Source organism: Heptranchias perlo, chromosome 3 (genome assembly GCF_035084215.1).
Source record: "Heptranchias perlo isolate sHepPer1 chromosome 3, sHepPer1.hap1, whole genome shotgun sequence".
Lineage (NCBI taxonomy): Eukaryota > Metazoa > Chordata > Chondrichthyes > Hexanchiformes > Hexanchidae > Heptranchias > Heptranchias perlo.
The window spans coordinates 112,926,641-112,945,128 of record NC_090327.1 but is presented as its reverse complement, the minus strand read 5'-3'; the positions used below and the strand labels follow the sequence as shown (position 1 = coordinate 112,945,128).

General features: G+C 42.3%; 1 protein-coding gene across 1 annotated transcript in view; it reads right to left on the bottom strand.

Moving 5' to 3' along the window:
* Positions 1-18,488, bottom strand: part of rims2a (regulating synaptic membrane exocytosis 2a) — a 993,532-nt gene that overhangs the window by 147,323 nt on the left and 827,721 nt on the right. Inside the window, exon 26 of the mRNA XM_067981485.1 lies at positions 7,012-7,253. Within this exon, the coding sequence (XP_067837586.1) occupies positions 7,012-7,253 (242 nt within the window). The remainder of the gene's footprint in view (positions 1-7,011; positions 7,254-18,488) is intronic.

Genomic DNA, 18,488 nt, shown 5'->3' with positions numbered 1-18,488 from the left:
GCCCTTCCCTATCTCTGTAACCTCCTCCAGCCCTACAACCCGCCGAGATCTCTGCACTCCTCCAATTCTGGCCTTTCATCGCTCCACCATTGGCGGCCGTGCCTTCAGCTGGCTTGGCCCCAAGCTCTGGAAATTACCTCCCTAAACCACTCAGCCTCTCTCTCCTCCTTTAAGACACTCCTTAAAACCTACCTCTGTGACCAAGCACCTGCCTAATATCTCCTTATGTGGCTCGGTGTCAAACTTTGTTTGATAACGCTCCTGTGAAGTGCCTTGGGATGTTTTACTACGTTAAAGATGCTATATAAATGCAAGTTGTTGTTGTTGTGATAAGGGGCTTAACGTGTTTTAGGACCCAAACCAGAAATTGGTTTGCCCTGAAAGCAGCAGGTGTCGGGCCTGCTGCGTTCAGAATTACCTGTCTACACGCGGCCTGCCCAGGAGTCCTTGAAAGGACCGTTGGAGGCTGCCACCAAAAAGGTAGGTTTTTTTAAAAATCCTTACCAGAATGTGGAGCCAGGAGGAGCAGGAGCTCTTCCGGCTCCACATTAAAACTGCAGGGCGTTGCCAGCCACCAGTCGCACCCCCTCCCCCCCACCTCTTCACCTTCAGACCTAGGCTTGTGTCCCGTACAGCCAATCTTGCTACCCCCTCCCCCCATCACTACCGGAAAGCTGCCTGTGCAGTGCCCGCAGCTCACCAGTACAGTGCTAATCAGGCATGCACTGCATCCCAATTTGGTCACAAACCAATTTCTAGGCTCCTACGTCAACATTTCTCCCTCAACCATAACCAAAAACAGATTAGCCAGTCATTCTTTTTACTTGCTCTCTGTATGACCTTGCTGTGCTCAAATTGGATGACATTTCTGTCGAAAAAACAACAGTGACTTCAAATAAATCATCAGTCATGAAGCATTTTGCAACATCCTGAGGATATGACAAGTGCAAATTCGTTCTTTCTTAGTTCTGCTAATGTTTCCGATTTTCACAGGGAACTACTTTGTAGGTTTTAGAGGTTTATTCACAGTTAGCTACAAGCATGGTAGGGTGCAGACTGGAATGCAGTACTTCACCAAAGGCAAAATCAAAACAGAGGCAGGTTGTTGCTTACAAAAAGATAGTTTACATTGTTGAGGAAAACTACCAGGCTGTACACAAGGTGGAAGTTGGCAACATGGACAACATGGCAAGTATCTGGAGGATGTTGGATGATAAGTCCCGAAAATGGTGAGGAATGACTTACTGCCCCGCTCCCGCCCTCGTTGTGGCCGCTGCAATCTTCAACCTGGCATACCTCTGGGCGGCCGGAGCACCCGCGTGCATCAGGTGGTCGGCCCTTTTAAAATGCAAATCAGTGTCCTATGACAAACATAGGACCGCGTTTGCCATTTTAGGACAGTACTAGGCAGACTGTGCACCGTGCACGCTCTGCCCAGTAACAGCTGGAGGTCCAGCTGAAGAGGAGCTCAAAGATGATATTTTTATGGGGGTGGGAAGGGCTGGAGTGCTCTTCTGGATTCCACAAAACCAGCCTGGGCCGGTGCTGCTTGGGGTCCCCCCATCTCCCAAGGTGGGGCCCTTCCAGGGATCCGCCTTCTTCCGGCCTGGAAGCTGGCCGGGCCGCCCGATATTGCAGTGGCCTGGAGCTGGTAGGCTTCCCTAAGGCGCTCATGTTCCATCTGCCGAATGCTAATGAAGCCCGGCCCTCAAAATGGACCCGGTACACTGGTACTTTCGAGCGGTCAGCAGATGTGCTGTGCTGGCTGGCTGCCCGAAGTCCGCACCAGGGGATAATCTACCCCGTTGAATGCAAACTCTGCTTTAATATTCAAAAACATAACGATTCCATAATCAATAGATTGGTTAGAAATTTAGGTTTGGTGACAAAGCAGGAAGGAGATAAAAATGGCATGTTTGGGGCTGAATGGCCACCTTCTGTGCTGAAACCATCTATGATTCTATGACTATGATTCTATGAACATGAACCTAAAAAAGGATCAAACTAGTTGGGCTGAACACCTTCAGCCATCTTCAGCCAGAAGTGCCGAGTGGATGATCCATCTCGGCCTCCTCCCGATATCCCCACCATCACAGAAGCCAGTCTTCAGCCAATTCGATTCACTCCACGTGACATCAAGAAACGGCTGAGCGCACCAGATACAGCAAAGGCTATGGGCCCCGACAACATCCCGGCTGTAGTGCTGAAGACTTGGGCTCCAGAACTAGCCGCGCCTCTAGCCAAACTGTTCCAGTACAGCTACAACACTGGCATCTACCCGACAATGTGGAAAATTGCCCAGGTATGTCCTGTCTCCAAAAAACAGGATAAATCCAATCTGGCCCATTATCGCCCCATCAGTCTACTCTCAATTATCAGCAACGTGATGGAAGGTGTCGCTATCAAGCAGCACTTACTCACCAATAACCTGCTCACCGATGCTCAGTTTGGGTTCCGCCAGGACTACTCGGCTCCAGACCTTCCTTCTCTGAGCTTCATTGCATGTTCTCCATATTAATTGCATTCACTATGCTTCCTCCTAGTTTGCATCGATTCAACTGTGAAGATGATTGCATGTTGCTGTTCTGAGCAGTCACTATTTTTTGTTGCTGGTGTACCTGTGATAGGTTGTGTGATAGCATAGCTTGATGATAGAATTGGTGAGTTATTCTCGTCTACGGCACAGAATGTTTCATTTCTCTGGTTGATGTCCCTTTGTCTTTTAACATTTTGAAGCACATTGTCTGTTGTTATGATTGAAATTGTTGTAATGTAACAAATTTAGACCTCAATATATTTTGCGCCTGTTCTAGTGGCATATGCGTATACAAAAAGATAAAAAGGTCTTCCATTATTTAAAATGTTAAACAAGAACACTAAGAGGCTTATGACTTTAAAATTATTAACACAAAATTAAGCACCTGCCAAAATATAAATGGCGATTCCACGATCCTGTGATCTCCTGAGTAATAGTGCTTGCCGAGATTGCGAGTTAAAGATTCACAGGTCCAACCCTGTGACTTTCTGTCCGTTTGTTTTAATGATGAAAAATCATAGTCTGCGGGCCCACAATTTACTGACCTGCATTCCCTGTGAGCTCCACTGCTCGCTGAAGAACCAGTCATCCATATAGTTCTCTTTAAGTCCGAAATGGTCAACTATTGCCAGCCCAGCCTACCCTGCCCAGTACAACTATTAACACGTAATCTAGGCTGTCACTCCAATGAAGCACTGGGGTAGACTGAATTGCGAGAGGTGCTGGGATTCAGGTAACACATCGAAACAAGGCCCTCCCTGCTTGCTTGCTCATGTGAATGTTAATGGTCCTGCGTCACTATCTGAAGAACAACAGGGAATTCTGCTATGTTGTGGACTAAAATTCCTCTCTCAACTAACACCACCAAAAAACAGATCAACTGGTCATTTATCTCCTTTGTATTTGTGGGATTTTGTTGTGTAGCAAATGGTTGCCAGCTTTGCCTACATGACGACAGTCACGTTTCTAAGAAATATGAGAAGCCATTATATAAATCCAAATCTTTCTTCCAGCTATTAGTTTTTATAAATATAACCAATGTCTAAAAGCATCACACTGCATTCATCATCTGCCAGTTTGCATATAAACTTGTAACAGAGCCAACTCTCAACTCAAGGCACTCTGCATTATTCATATTTGGGTGTTATGACACTTCCTCTTATGATGCATCAGAACTGATCAACATGCTCGGTATTTGACACTTAAAACAAAACACAAATGGACCTAATTAGCACAGTGGTTGTTTTATACCACTCAAGTGGGAATTTTTAATGGGTTATCTTTGCGTTTTTAGTCATGGTTAGCAATGCATGTGTAGAAGTCTTCATCATACTGTTCAACTTAGCAACATCAGAAATTCTGTTAGGAAGCAACAAAAAAAACCCACAGTGCTGATGGGATTGCAGGCATAAATCTCCCATTGATTTTTAAAAAAAATACTGATTGATCTGTTGTGGAATTGCACCTGTTAATATGGTCATTTTCTTACCTTTCTCTCCATCTCTCCTCTTCTACTTCTGTCTATCTCTCTTCTCTTCTGTTTCTCTCCCTTTAACTCTTATTGCTTCTCTCTCTGTCGTCTTCTGCTTTTCTCTGTCTCTTCTTTGCTTTCAAATGGGTGGTGTGGCAGGGAAAGAAGCCAACGATGGCCGCCCGCTAAATTTAAGGTAGGAGTTGTGGGCAAAATGTCGCCCTCAGCTGCTCCCTTACTATCCCCTCCCCCGATCACTCGTGTTTCCCTCACCTCCTCACTCACCCTACCTCTTCCCCTATGAACTACTCAACCCTTTTAACCTCCAGTGACAATTAATCCGCTATCACCTCATGGTCAACCCTCCATCCACTCCCCTCACTCCCACTTGATTCAACCAAGAGGATCTGGCGAGAGACTAGAGGCCTCCTCACCCTCAACCAGTTTCTCTTCTTCCCTCCCTCCACTCTCCCTTCCTATGTTTCTTTCAAAAAAGCTGTGTTTGCTTTTAAAATTCAACTTTTTTGTTAGGAAAGAGAATTCAAATTAGAATGAGGAAAGAGAATTCAAATTAGAATGAGGAAAGAAATTGCACACTTTCTCTCTCTTCTATCTTTCTATCCCTCTCTCAAAGTTGTTTGAAATTAGAATCTCTGCTTTACATGTCTACGTGATTAGCATTGGCATTTTCTAAATGTTAACAGGTGAGGTAAGTAGCAGGCTTCAAAATTTAATTGGTTTTTTTCTGAAAGCTGAATTAATATTACATGAAGAAAGACACTCTTTCTCCTTCTTACCCCTCTCCCTCTTGCTCACCTACCCACTCTCTGACCCAGTGTCTCTCTTATTATCTAAAGTTTATTGAACATAAAGCAAAGGTTACAACAGGTATGTAATCAGAACACTGGAATCTCTCTCTCACACACACACACACATATATCTCTTTTTTTAAAAAAAACTATGAATTTTACCTCAATGAAGTTTTGAAAATTTGTCCTCTTGTAAAGAAAACTATCCCAACAGCACTACTGAGTGAACGGGATTGATACAGCCTGAGAGATTACATGTGCGCAGGCTGTACAATAGAAATTCATCGCAAAGAGTCACAGTTCTGAGCAAAGATATCAAGTCCAAGGCCAGGCCTTCGGGAGAAGCTGAGACCATCAAGCAAACACACTAATGAAGGCATTAAAATACACAAAAGACAATTCAGTGGATAAATGTAATCATGTTATTATGAAACATGTACTTTTTGAAATGTTTTACCTTGTTTAAACTCTTATTTTGGACATTAGAAATTCCAGCGACGAGAACAAATGGCAGAAAAATTGGGCTCTTTTTGTTAGTACAAAGGAGATCATGGAGTGATAAGTTTTTAAAATAATGAAGGGGTGGGACAGAATAGATAGAAAGAGGCTGTTTCCAGTGATTTGAGGGTTCTAGAAAAAAGATCAAATGTAACAGATTTAGGGCAGAGAGCAGGGGACATTTTTTCACAGAGGGTTGAGAGGCTGTGAAATTCACTACCAGAGTTAGTGATTCAAGTAGAGACCATGTCAAGATTTAGGAATCGATGGTTGAAGGAAAGAGGAATGAAAGGATATGAGAACAGGACAGGCACGTGGGATTAGGACTGCTGCTCGTGTAGAGTATAAACATCAACATGGACTAGTTAAAGCTGAATGGCCTATTTCCATACTGTAATTTCTATGTAATTTTATGTAGACGAAGAAAAAATTCAAAAAGAATTTAAGCAATTTTTGGGAACTTGGTGGGCAGATTGCTTATTCTCAGGGTAATATACACTAACATTAAAATAGCAGCTATTGTGTGTCAGACAGCATGACACCTTTATCTTTGAAAGTACCGATCACTGCACCGGTGACAGGAGTAACATGCAGGTACTTAGAGTGAATTTTCCATGAAACTTGTGCCCCACGTACTGAATTTATGGTATAGTAGATAGATAGATGTACTTGAAAGAAAAAAACACTCATTGTAGATGTCAATCTTCCTACTATGAAAATGGGGGACAGAGGTTATGGGGGTGTGGCAAGTTTGTGGTTAACAGACAGCCAAATTCCATAAATGTTTGTTAAAAATACTTAATTGCGATATGCTGTATTATCAAGAAATTAATCAAAATTGTTATTCATTTTTACCCTATGGTTCACTATAAATAACAATGTCCAATGTGACACACCTAGAATTGCATTTTTATCTTTATTTAACATATGGGTTGTCTTTTTTCACATAACTACATCATAAAGACTGGGTGATATAAGATGTGCTTCTATTGGTTGAAGATTTTTCCTCCTTAAATCATTTTTACTTTCAATTTTGCATGGAAGTCACGTGCAATTCAATAAATAATCTGCACTCTTAATTTCATTATCATCAAATTCAAATACGGCACATTTTGTAGCTAGTGTCACCTGCAAACGCCATCTAAAACCTTCTGATGGAGATACGTCTTTGGTTTGTGGACACCATTTTCAAACTCCTTCAGAACTAATAATGTGTAATTAATAATGTGTTTGTGTGTGGGTGTTGTGTGGGTTGAAGGGAGAATAAGATGTATTTTTACTCCCCCAAAGGCTATCTTTGCCTTTGAAAATAGTCATTGACTAGTATGGTTCAGCACTTACTCAATGTTCTGGTTGTCAAGGCACTTAGAAGCAAAAAAAAATGTTCCTTTCACTTTTTCCTTACATACTGTGAATCAGAAATATTACTATGATTAGAGCATATTATTTACTCCAGTGAATCTGCAGCTGCTGGCCAGATTCCCGAAATATCATTCTTATTAAAATGTGTTGTTACTTACAAAACCTTCAGGGTAGTATAGAAATCTTTACAAGCAGTACAAACATTTTCAAATCATTACTCTAGCCAGCTCTCAGCTGATCCAGAAATTAGTCATTAGTTTTTGGAGTGGTGGATGTACAACTTATGAAATACACATCCAGTGGCGACATGAGTCTTTAAAAAGAGTGACACCTACCTGTTTGGCTTAGCTGTGAAGTGCTGCGGCTACGTCTTGAGAGACCTACGATAGCCACCATTTTGGCGCCAATGCTGGATCGTCGCTTCTTGCCACCGGTGACAACGGTGCCCACAGCAGTGTCAGATTGGCTGCCATCATTCTTCTCTATGCTGTACATATCTCCGATCACGCTGGTGCTTTTCGTCATATTCTTTCCTGAGGTCCCCATCTGTCTGCTTTGCAGTTTGGATGTAAAGACACTGTGAGCCGTTGGTACAGATAAATAACATCGACAGAAAGACAGGGAAAAAGGGAAGAGGAAGATACAAAAGGACAGGTTTCAGCTAGAGGGTCTGGGAAATTGCAAGGACAAAGCAATTTAGCTACAAAGCATTGCAGAGCAAGGATAAAGCATTTCTCTTGCACCTCCATGTAAATTTGTCTGATCCACAGAAATTCTAGTCTTAATTGAAGTGATACAACTGACTAGTAAATTCAAATAAAAGCTTTGCAGACACATGCAGCAGTATATTAAAATGAAGCTTTTCTAGTTTTATCATAATTAAGAAGATACAGAAAACAATCACAAAGATACTCATTTTGGTTGTAACCCTGCCTAAATCAAATGGCAGAAGATAGATAACTAAATTAGAAACTCTGAACAATTCTGATTTTCTATTCTTTGTACCCCTAAAATATCTGGGCCCAGATCCGGTGTTAAAGTTTGTTGGGGCTGCAAAAGACCTGCCAATCAGCGAGACATATATTAACATATTTTCTACCATGACGTAAAACTGGGGACACAGCTGTTTTTTTGGAGAACACAGCTTACTGGGAAAACATGCTCATCATTGCTTACAGGGAATTTCTACCAATAAAACATTCAAATTCCACTGTAGTAGCATTAATGATTTGTTTATAAGTTTACATAAAGCTCCCTGATGGCTCAGTGAGATTACCCAGCTGAGCCATATAGACCAGGAAGGATTCAGGTTCTGTCATCGACCTCACCTGGATCACTTGATTTCAGATAGGGCAACATTACAGCGGTTACATTTGGTCCGTGTGCTCTTTGCTATGGAGGGGGAAAAATAAAACAGCCAGGGTTCCTGCTCTTCATCACTACATGTTTAAAAATGTCGGGTGAGGGCGGATTGTATTTGGCCATGATGCTCCCGAGGATCAAATAGCTCATTATCAAGGCCAATGTGTGGATAATGGCATTGTAGTTAAGGAAATTCAGTAACTGCTGAACTGTATACCAACAATGAGTCAAAATCTTCAGAAAAAGAGAGAAGATTGGTGAAAAAAACTATCAATAAATGTGTGTATAAGTGTGAAATCATTTTGCTCAAAATTAATTACAAAGACATTAAAATGCCATAAGTGTAGTTGAAAAAAGATCACAACATTTATCATTTGCTGATAACCATAAGTAACAGAACATGTCTAGTGCTTTGTGATGGAACTATTGGAAAATATCAACTTGAAGCACTGCCTACATCAATATCTCTCACTGAAATAAAAAAACTGCTATGACCAAAGTATGATGTGGAGATGCCGGTGATGGACTGGGGTGGACAAATGTAAGGAGTCTTACAACACCAGGTTATAGTCCAACAGCTTTATTTGCTTGTGATTTCAAATAAAGCTGTTGGACTATAACCTGGTGTTGTAAGACTCCTTACATATGACCAAAGAAAGCACTGCACTTAACAGTACATGTACACATGCTTGCAAGGAGCTGGACCATCTTCAGTTAATACGTACACAATTCAGAAATCACCCAGCCAATAATTGTAAACTGTTTCTCATGACAAAGTCAATTCTAGTGTACTGTACAATTGAATTATGTATTTGTTCATTTATAAAAAAAGATGATTGTTCCACTGCAGATAATATATATGATTTCTCTGATGTTATTTCATCCTTATCCACTTTGGTTTCAGCGAAGTAACCAGAAATCTGTGCCTAGTACAGTACAGCCATTACTTCATCAAACTTATTTGCATCTCTTTAGAAGTACGATAGGCAAGCCCTAAAGTTAAGACTGAATTTAGGAATTGATTGCTGAACAACAAAGACTGGTTGATGACTAATTAAGATAAAGTCCTCCACTATGTTGATCAATGAATGAATCAAAATGTTTCCTGACCTACATAGAATTATATAGAAATTGCAACATAGAAACAGGCTGTTCAGCCCAACTAGTCCATGTTGGTGTTTATCCTCAACATGAGCAGTAGTCCTAATCCCAAGGGTCTGCCCTGTTCCTTTATCCCCGTTTCCTTCAACCACCTATCTAACTTAATCCATAATCCATTGTCTGAGGCTGAACCAAACCATTCGCAACCTTGGCGTACCTATTTGACCGAGCTGAGCCTCTCCATCACCAAGACCGCCTACTTCCACCTCCGTAACATCGCCCATCACTGCCCCTGCCTCAGCTCATCTGCTGCTGAAACTCTCATCATGCCTTTGTTACCTCTAGATTCGACTATTCCAATGCTCTCCTGGCCGGCCTCCCACCTTGCACCCTCCGTAAACACAAGCTTATCCAAAACTCTGCCCCTATCCTAACTCGCACCAGTCCCATTCACCCATCAGCCCTGTGCTTGCTGACCTATATTGGCTCACGGTCTGACAAAGCTTCCATTTTAAAATTCTCATCCTTGTCTTCAAATCCCTCCACAGCCTCGACTCTCCTTTTCTCTGTAACCTCCTCCAGCCCTACAACCCTCCGAGATCTCTGCACTCCTCCGATTCTGGCTTCTTGCGCATCCCCAATTTTCATCGCTCCACTTTTGGCAGCCATGCCTCCAGCTGCCTAGGCCATAAGTACTCAAATTCCCTCCCTAAACCTCTCTGCCTCTCTCTCTCTTCCTTTAAGACACTCTGTAAAACCTACCTCTTTGACCAGGCTTTTGGTCACCTGTCCTAATATCTCCTTATGTGGCTCTGTGTCAAATTTTGCTTGATAACGCTCCTGTGATGCGCCTTGGGACATTTTACTATGTTAAAGGCGCTATATAAATGCACGTTGTTACTGTTGACATGGTCTCTGTTTCAATCATTAACTCTGGTAGTAAATTTCACAGCCTCACAATCCTCTATGTAAAAAAAAAAGTTTCTCCTGCTCTCTGTCCTAAAGCTCTTACATTTAATCTTAAACCTATGTCTCCTTGTTCTAGATTTCTCAGTTACTGGAAACAGTCTGTTTCTATCTACTCTGTCCTCTCTCCAGAATTTTAGACATATATATCAAATCACCCCATAATCACCTCTGTTCTAATGAAAACAGTCCCATTTTCAAGTCTTTACTTGTGTTTGTGGCCTAGAAATTAGATAACGCCGCTGGAGGGTCTGTTCTCCTATGCCGGGAGAGCGCTGCATGCCAAATGGTTATGGTTCACTGCAGTCATCAAGCATTAGGCACCACTGAGATGCAAATGTACCTGAATGTGGAGTGAGGTGGAACAGAAATGCTCCCCCGGCTCCACATTGAAACTGCCGGCCGCTGGCATGAAAATCAGATTACCACCTATGTGGTGAAGATGAAAATCTACCTCATGATTCTGTACTTAGTTTTCTTTCAGTGATTGTTAATCAGAAGAGGACATGAACGAGCAAGTATTATTTTTTTCCTGTCCCCTTTTCCTGCTAACTTTCTCCCCTCAACTCCTCCTCTCTTGAAGGTGTTGACTCCTTGGTGGGGTACAGATCTTTGGCATCTTGCTCGAATGGTCTTTCTTCGTGTGTGAGACTAGAGAGTGAGTGCTGCCAGGCTATTTGAATGCAATAGGCATCACAACGAAATGCCATTCCTATCCTCACCTTACCTCCACAATCTGCACTTCCAGCAAAGGTCACTGGATAGTGATCAGAACTGGGAATTATGGCTTACTTTCTCCTCCTTAATCCAGCTACGGAGAAGCCAGTTACCGGTGAAGCCAGAAACCTATTGCCTCTCCCAGTTGAGATCGGTTAGCTCAGTACAGATGAGGGATCAAATTTGTACCTTTCTGGTCTGTATGGCCCAGCATGTACCAAATTTTGAAAAAAAGTGCAGTGTTTTGATTTCATTATAATATGTACATAAATTTCAAACCACATCATTGAGGACTTAACCCATTAAATAATTGACTCAGTTTTGCAATTAGTTTTGCATACTTCCAACCTTGTTTAATATATAGTAAATACCCCTTTGACCAAGCTTTCAGTCACCTGTCCTAATATCTCCTTATGTGGCTCGGTGTCAAACTTTGTTTGATAACGCTTCTGTGAAACCCCTTAGGACGTTTTAATATGTTAAAGGCACTATATAAATGCAAATTGCTGATGTTGTTGTTGTTTACTGCTATATCCTGATATATCACAGCTCCATGACACTGAGGTCTTAAATTAAATTAAATTTAAAAGTTAATTATATTCTCATAGATCTTCTAGCTTAGAACAACACAACTCATTGTACTATCACAACAAGTTATGACTAGAAGTAGTTTTAACTGTTAAATTTCTTGTCAATTTGGTTAATGCTTAATTGTCAGCTTAAAGTTACAAAAAAGTTCAGTTGTCAGGAAATAACGTAATGACCCACAATCAGCGGCGTGTCATATTTTCGTTCGTCCCTCATGCGTTGTTATTTCAGCTCTATTCATAAGTCTGCAGAGTGATAGTGAGAGATCGGATCAAACTCTCAGCAGTGAAAAATACAGCTGCTCATCAGCCTCATGGAAACAGGACAAATTCAGTGTCTAGAAATGAACAAGATCTCTCTCCTAAACACCTTTAGGAAATAACTCCTGAACATGCTACGAAATGCCATAATAATTAACTAACATTCAGCCAAATCAGTAAACGATCATCTGTCACAAAATACATCTTTGGTTTCTTCACAGTTTCTGTGTAACTTTTAAACATGGAATATTAGAAGCACATTGGCTCCATTCTAATATTGTACTTCTTTTCTTTTTCCCTTGATCTACTGTAATAAATGGACAAAACTGGTAAAATCATTCCTGATAATTCCTCTACTCAGATGTCAAATTCCACTATCAACTACTGTGCAAAGATCCCTACAAATCAGGGAAGTTAGAAAACTGACCCAAGAGTGATCCATAAAGACTAAGATTCTGAGGGGGCTTGACAGGGTAGATGCTGAGAGGCTGTTTCCCCTGGCTGGAGAGTCTAGAACTAGGGGGCATAGTCTCAGGATAAGGGATCGGTCATTTAGGACTGAGATGAGGAGGAATTTCTTCACTCAGAGGGTTGTGAATCTTTGGAATTCTCTTCCACAAAGGGCTGTGGTTGCTGGGTCCTTGAGTATATTCAAGGCTGAGATTGATAGATTTTTGGACTCTAGGGGAATCAAGGGATATGGGGATCGGGCAGGAAAGTGCAATTGAGGTCGAAGATCAGCCATGATCTTACTGAATGGCGGAGCGGGCTCGAGGGGCTGTGTGGCCTACTCCTGCTCCTATTTCATATGTTCTTATGTTCTACCGAGGAACCATCAATGTGAATCCAAACCTTTGTGGTATTGCCAAGTTTGAGATTTCACAGCAGTGGTACACAGAAGTACATATGGGTGACCATCATTTTTGAAGTGTAGTTCATTTGTGCAGTTAGCTCAATGTTTCATGTTGCGTTATAATTAGCATCCCCGCATTCAGTCATACATTTTTAAGGAGATGATATTTTCTAGCTACAGACGGGAGCCCGAGAGAGTGTTTCCCCTCACACTACTCTAAATCGTGGCTGACACAATTTTCAGGTTCACCATCACAGAGAGAACAAATAACATTTGATCCACCTTAGTTTGACTTCCCTGCAACCTCGCCTAGTAAACCGTAATGATTTGCACACAATCAATAATGCACTTTTTTAAAAAATGTGTTGATAGGAATATAGAGGCAAAAGTTCTGTTCATGTACTCTCAGCACATGCCGGGAGCACGAATCATGAAATTCCATACTCCTAGTCCGCAATTTTCCACCCGTTAATTTCAATGGGTGGAAAATTGTGGGCTGGGGTTGTGCAATTTTGTTACATTAGCTCCTGATTTGCGCTGGCAGTGCTGAAGCAGAATTTTAACCCCAGAATAATTTAAGAAACACCTTGCTCTAAATGTGCTGTTAGAAGTAAGTGCACAAGTACTATAAACAGGAAACAATCTGACTCATAATGAAACTTGAAAGATTATCAGTGGGAGCGCAATTTTTTGCCTGCCTATTGCCCCGTTCACACTGAAAAACAGGACAAAGAGCAGATGAAAATTTAAAATAAAACTTACTGCCCACTGGTCACCCAAGGCCTGTCCAAATCAATTTTCAAACAGGCCTTATTAGAATATTTAAATTGGGGTGCTACACAATTTGTAGGACCCCGACGCAATGTCTAGTGTTCCACTGAGTGGAACTGAACGTTGAAGGACCGAGTGAGCAGTCCTTAAAGGCACCGCTGCAGGCCACTCCAAAAACTAACAAAACAGCTGTGGTGCTGATTTTTGTGGCACCAGGAGAAGCTTCTCTGGCACGATATAAATCTTCTGGTGTGCTGCCGGCCCCCCGGAATTACCCCTCCTTTAAGCACTGACTTGCGGCTCAGCTCCGCAGAGGAGCCGCCATATTTCCCATCCCCCCTCCCCTCCCCCCTCCCCTCCCCTCTCCCCCCCCCCTCCTCTCCCCTCTCCCCCCCCCCCCCTCCTCTCCCCTCTCCCCCCCCCCCTCCTCTCCCCTCTCCCCAGTTGGTGAGATATTTGACAATGCTCATTGACCACTGGAAGCTCAAAGAAATCATGCAGACGGTGTCATCAGACGGGTGATGCAATCGCTCCGCCCACTGCCTGCCTGATGTGTGCTATATATAAAATTGGCCCCATGTGTTTATAATGATGCCATATAACTTAAACAGCTGACAATAGATGGCACGTCATGGTTAATATGATCTAATGCTAAATGTAAGGACAAAAGCTCAGGAGCAGTGGAGAACATGAGACATCACATTAGTAAATGGCATGCTGTAGAAGAGTCATAGACTGCAGACTTGTTGGAGGTAAGAGGTTACCATGGTTGATCAGTATGCCCGTCCCAGTCGTCCCCCAACTTGGCTCCAGTCCAACTTCTATTCTCTGCTTTGCTATTGTAAGTTTTTTAATATTATCAAGATTGGTAAAACTAGCAGGTAATTATCCCAGTTATTGATGTTGCTTTTCATGGTATTTGGTGTTCCAATAGTAAGTACTGAGAATGATAATAATGGATTATAATTATGGTGGCTTATTAATGTGACGTAATATAATGCTGTAAATGTACTTCAATCTTAAGGTTACAATTAAGAAAAACCTCAGTGATGAACAACAAAGAATGCATGATTCAAAATGCTAATCTTCATTATCTTGTTTAAAACAAAAGTATCTTTTGGCTCCCCAGTGACTCTGATGGGAAACCTAGGGATGGAAATTGCTTTAGGCCCATTTGCGGGCCTGAAATGGGCACTGTGCATGGAGCGCACGCCCCAACCAGGAAGCCCGAGGCCAGTCCAGAATTGGGCCTCGGCCTCATTAACATTATTTGGGTAAGATGCCGTCACCTGACACTAACGTGCTGACACTCACTGTCCAAGCTCAGACATATAGAATGCCAATTTGGGCGAGGTACCAGAGGATGGCTGGCACCTGTGGAACTGTATTCCAGCAGGAGTCAATACCTTCTAGAAAGAAGAAGTGAAGATTTGAGAGACAGAAAACAAAACCCCCATTGTTTAATTTCTTATTTTCAAGTTCTTAAATGCAATATGGCTTCAATGTGTTGTCACTTTGTATACAAATTGCATGGGATCATGGGTAAGCTTTTCAAATGATCTGTGTAAGTAATATTACATTCAAAATCAATTTTTTATTCAATCACATTAATTCCAAACATAATAACTAATTAATGTGCTTCCTATGAAATTTTAATTGAACTACAATCTGACTTAAGATTTACATCATCTTGTTTAATGTACTCCATGGTGGCAACCTGTGCTGCTTGTACTTTCCTTCTAGTTTTGCAGATGGACTGTGGTTTTGATTTCAGAAGAGCTTGATACATTACAATTAGTTGTATGCCATGTAAAGTATTTTACTCTACACCAGTGAAGGAGCATAAAATGATCAACAAATTATCAGCAAATCCGTGGTATGCTAAATACAGGCATGGGTCAAAGATCACTATGTCTGGGTCAAAGATCACCATCACAGCCATTTGTCATGGAACAAGGAGATAATTGGTTCTAGTACCCCCAAATCATCAATCAATCTCAACTTCCAGTGATTTAATTAGTCCATGGGAATCATAAGCCATGCCGCCATTATTCTTATAGTGATGTAATTGGTCAGTGGACAGCATGTGATCATTAATAGTGAGGATTTGTTGAATGTCTTTTTTACATTAATGATGGCTACTATTCTACTTCAGCTCTTCTCAATCTCACTCCCACCACAACTTCACAGATTTAGGGCTGCAGGTGTCACCCTTGGGAAGCCTCAGGCCACTTGTCTCAAACTTCCTAGTGGTCTACCAGTTGCTCCAAATACCCTCAACCTCTGGCTATCTGACCCGAGACTCTATTCTGTCTCATCCTACCCTCCAATGTCAGTGGTAATCCTCCCTGGACTCAGTGCCTCTGCTCTGCTCAGCTTCCTTGAACTGCTGGAAAAAGACCTACACACAAAAAGATGTAAATTTGCCCTTGACTGGTCAATATTTTTTTACCGGTGAGGAAAGCAGGAGGTCCAGCCCTGAGATGGGTAAGTAGTACATCCGATCTTTGGGCCACTTTCCTAGTCTCAGTACCATACCTCCTGCTTTTGACCAGTTACAGAACAGAAATAAGTCTATTTGTAAATTCATCTCCTCTTAGTTGCATATTTCAAAAATTTACCTTAATCATATGTCTCTTCATTCAATTTGAGTCAAGATTTGGGCTGGTGTAAAGAACAATACAATTTGTGTAAACTACATTTTTGCATTTTTTTAAATTGGGGATTTAAGATGAGACCATCTAATGAACTTGATCTTTAATAAAGAGATGAATGTGTCTATATATAAAAGGTTTTCTGTCCATAGTGAACCGTTTGACTCAGTTGGTAGTACTCTCTCCACTTACTCTGAGGGTTTAAAGTCCACTCCAGGACTTGAGCATTCAATATAGGCTGAAACTCCAATGCAGTATTAGGGGAGTGCTGCAGATGTGATGTTAAACTGAGAAGCTCTTCAAGTGGTTCAAGTGGATGTTAAAGATCTCATTGCATTATTTGAAGAGCAGAGCTTTTCGTGGTTACTGGCCACCATTCATCCCTCAACCAATAAAACGGTTTAATTGTTTTTTACTGCTGTTTATATTTTCCCACTTAACAACAATCACTGAACTTAAAAATAATTCATTAAATATGAAGTAGTTTTGAAATTTTTCTAAGAGATACAATAAAATGTTACAAAAATGCAATTCTTCTTCATTGTTTATGTCTGTGTTTTTCTCCTTTCTAATTGGCTATATCTACTTTTGTCATTCACCAATTATACTGCAGAAAATGTTTCTCCCTCAAAATAATTTGCCCAAACGGATTGCCACAAGACAAAATCTGCCCATTTACACTATAATAAAAAGAAAACCGGCCAAACACATAGCAGTAAAAATAATACTCTGCTATCATTAACTTGCCACTCAGGCTCAGACTAAAATGAAAACTTTGTGAATTCTGAGGTGAACAGATTATCATTATCCTAGGAATCAAATGTTAGAGAGAATACCCATATAAACCTGCAGCTGAATTTACAGCAAGCTAAAGTAGAGTTGCCTGGGCCCCACAAGCCTTTGATTTAAACCGCCCATATTATGCTCTACACCACTTCTGCACCAGACTGTGTTCTGCTCCTGAGCCTGCCTTTGTTCCTGCTCCTCCTTCACTTCTCATGCACACCTGTTCCATCTCTCCTTCTGCTGCTTCACTCGAAGGACGGCCCATAACTTAGCCAATTGAACTGGGCACTGAGGAACATTTGAACTAGCTATAAAATGTTTATTTACCTAAAGTTTGGCTATCCCTTATCTATATGAATGAAAGAAGCAGACTATAAAAAAGCCACTTGACATACCAGACAGTAGCTATGGCCTTGATTTTTGCAGAGGGGCAGGAAGGGTGCAAGCGAGCCCGGTAGCAGGTGGCACACCTGGACAGGTCGGGGCCATGGAGGCCCTGCAGATCTTAACGGCAGAGCCTCATTTAAATAAAACTTCATGGAGTCCTGCCCGACATTAGATTCACTACCTGGCTGATGGCGGGAGGGGGAATTTGTCTGCAGGAGGCCACAGCTGGAGACCTATGGGAACGGACCCCGGCAGTCAGTGAGAGGAGGGGTTCCAAGGCAATCGCAGTGCGCAATCGGGGAGGGCTGCAATTCCTTCATGGTGCGCAATCGGGGTGGCTGAAGATTCCGTCAATATCGCGTTTATCGCAGGCCTGGGGATTACTTCGCGTTGCGCTATCAGGGGGAGGCCGGTGCTGGGAAGGCCTAAGGACTCCTTGAAGTGCCTGGGGGGAGCACTCCTGCCCCTCTTGGTTCACAAGGAGTTCAAAGAGAAGGAAGTTTCTAAAATCTTACCTCGGCCTCTTCTGGCCAGTCAGCTCCTCCCGCCATCGTTCTGCAGACATTGTAGGACTCCCCCTGGCTTGCTGTTAATATTACATAATGGCGTTGATGACGTCCCCGGGCCTTTTGCATTTTAAGTAGGCTTCCGCCTGCTTTTAGCGGGAGCCTCGTCAAGGGCCTGAATCACCGCTGTTATTAATATTGTGTACAGAAATGTGAAGGATTGGAGGTGGGATTTCCAATTTTAAGATTTTAACCCCTTGCCCGACCCTTTCCTGCCCGTCAGGGGGTGGGGTTGGGGGGTTTAAAATTGAGGCCTATATCTATATTGGGGACCCGTGGGTAGGGTGTTGGAGAGGATGGTGTGGTTGACCACGTCAAAGGCTGCAGAAAGGTCGGGAAAGATGAGGTGGGATAGTGCACCACGGTCACAGTCACAGTCACAGAGAACATAATTTGTGACTTTGATTAGGGCTGCTTCAGTGCTGTGAAAGGGGTGGAAATTTGATTGGAGAGATTCATACATGGTGCTGCAGGAATGGATTTGAGAGGCAACAACATGTTCAAGGACTTTGGAGAGGAAGGGGAGGTTGGAGATGGGGTGGTAGTTTGCAAGGACAGAGAGGTTGAGGGTGGGTTTATTGAGGAGCGGGTGTTGACAGCAATTTTGAAAGGGAGGGGAACAGTACCCAAGGAAAGAAAACTATTTCTAATGTCAGCTCGCACGGGAGCCAGGAAGAGAAGCTGGGTGGTCAGTATTTAAGTTGGAATGGCGTCGAGAGAGCAGGAGGTGGGTCTCATGGCCAAGATTAACTTGTCCCTGTTCCAGCTCCAAAGTTCTCCTGGAGTGCACCAAAATTCAAA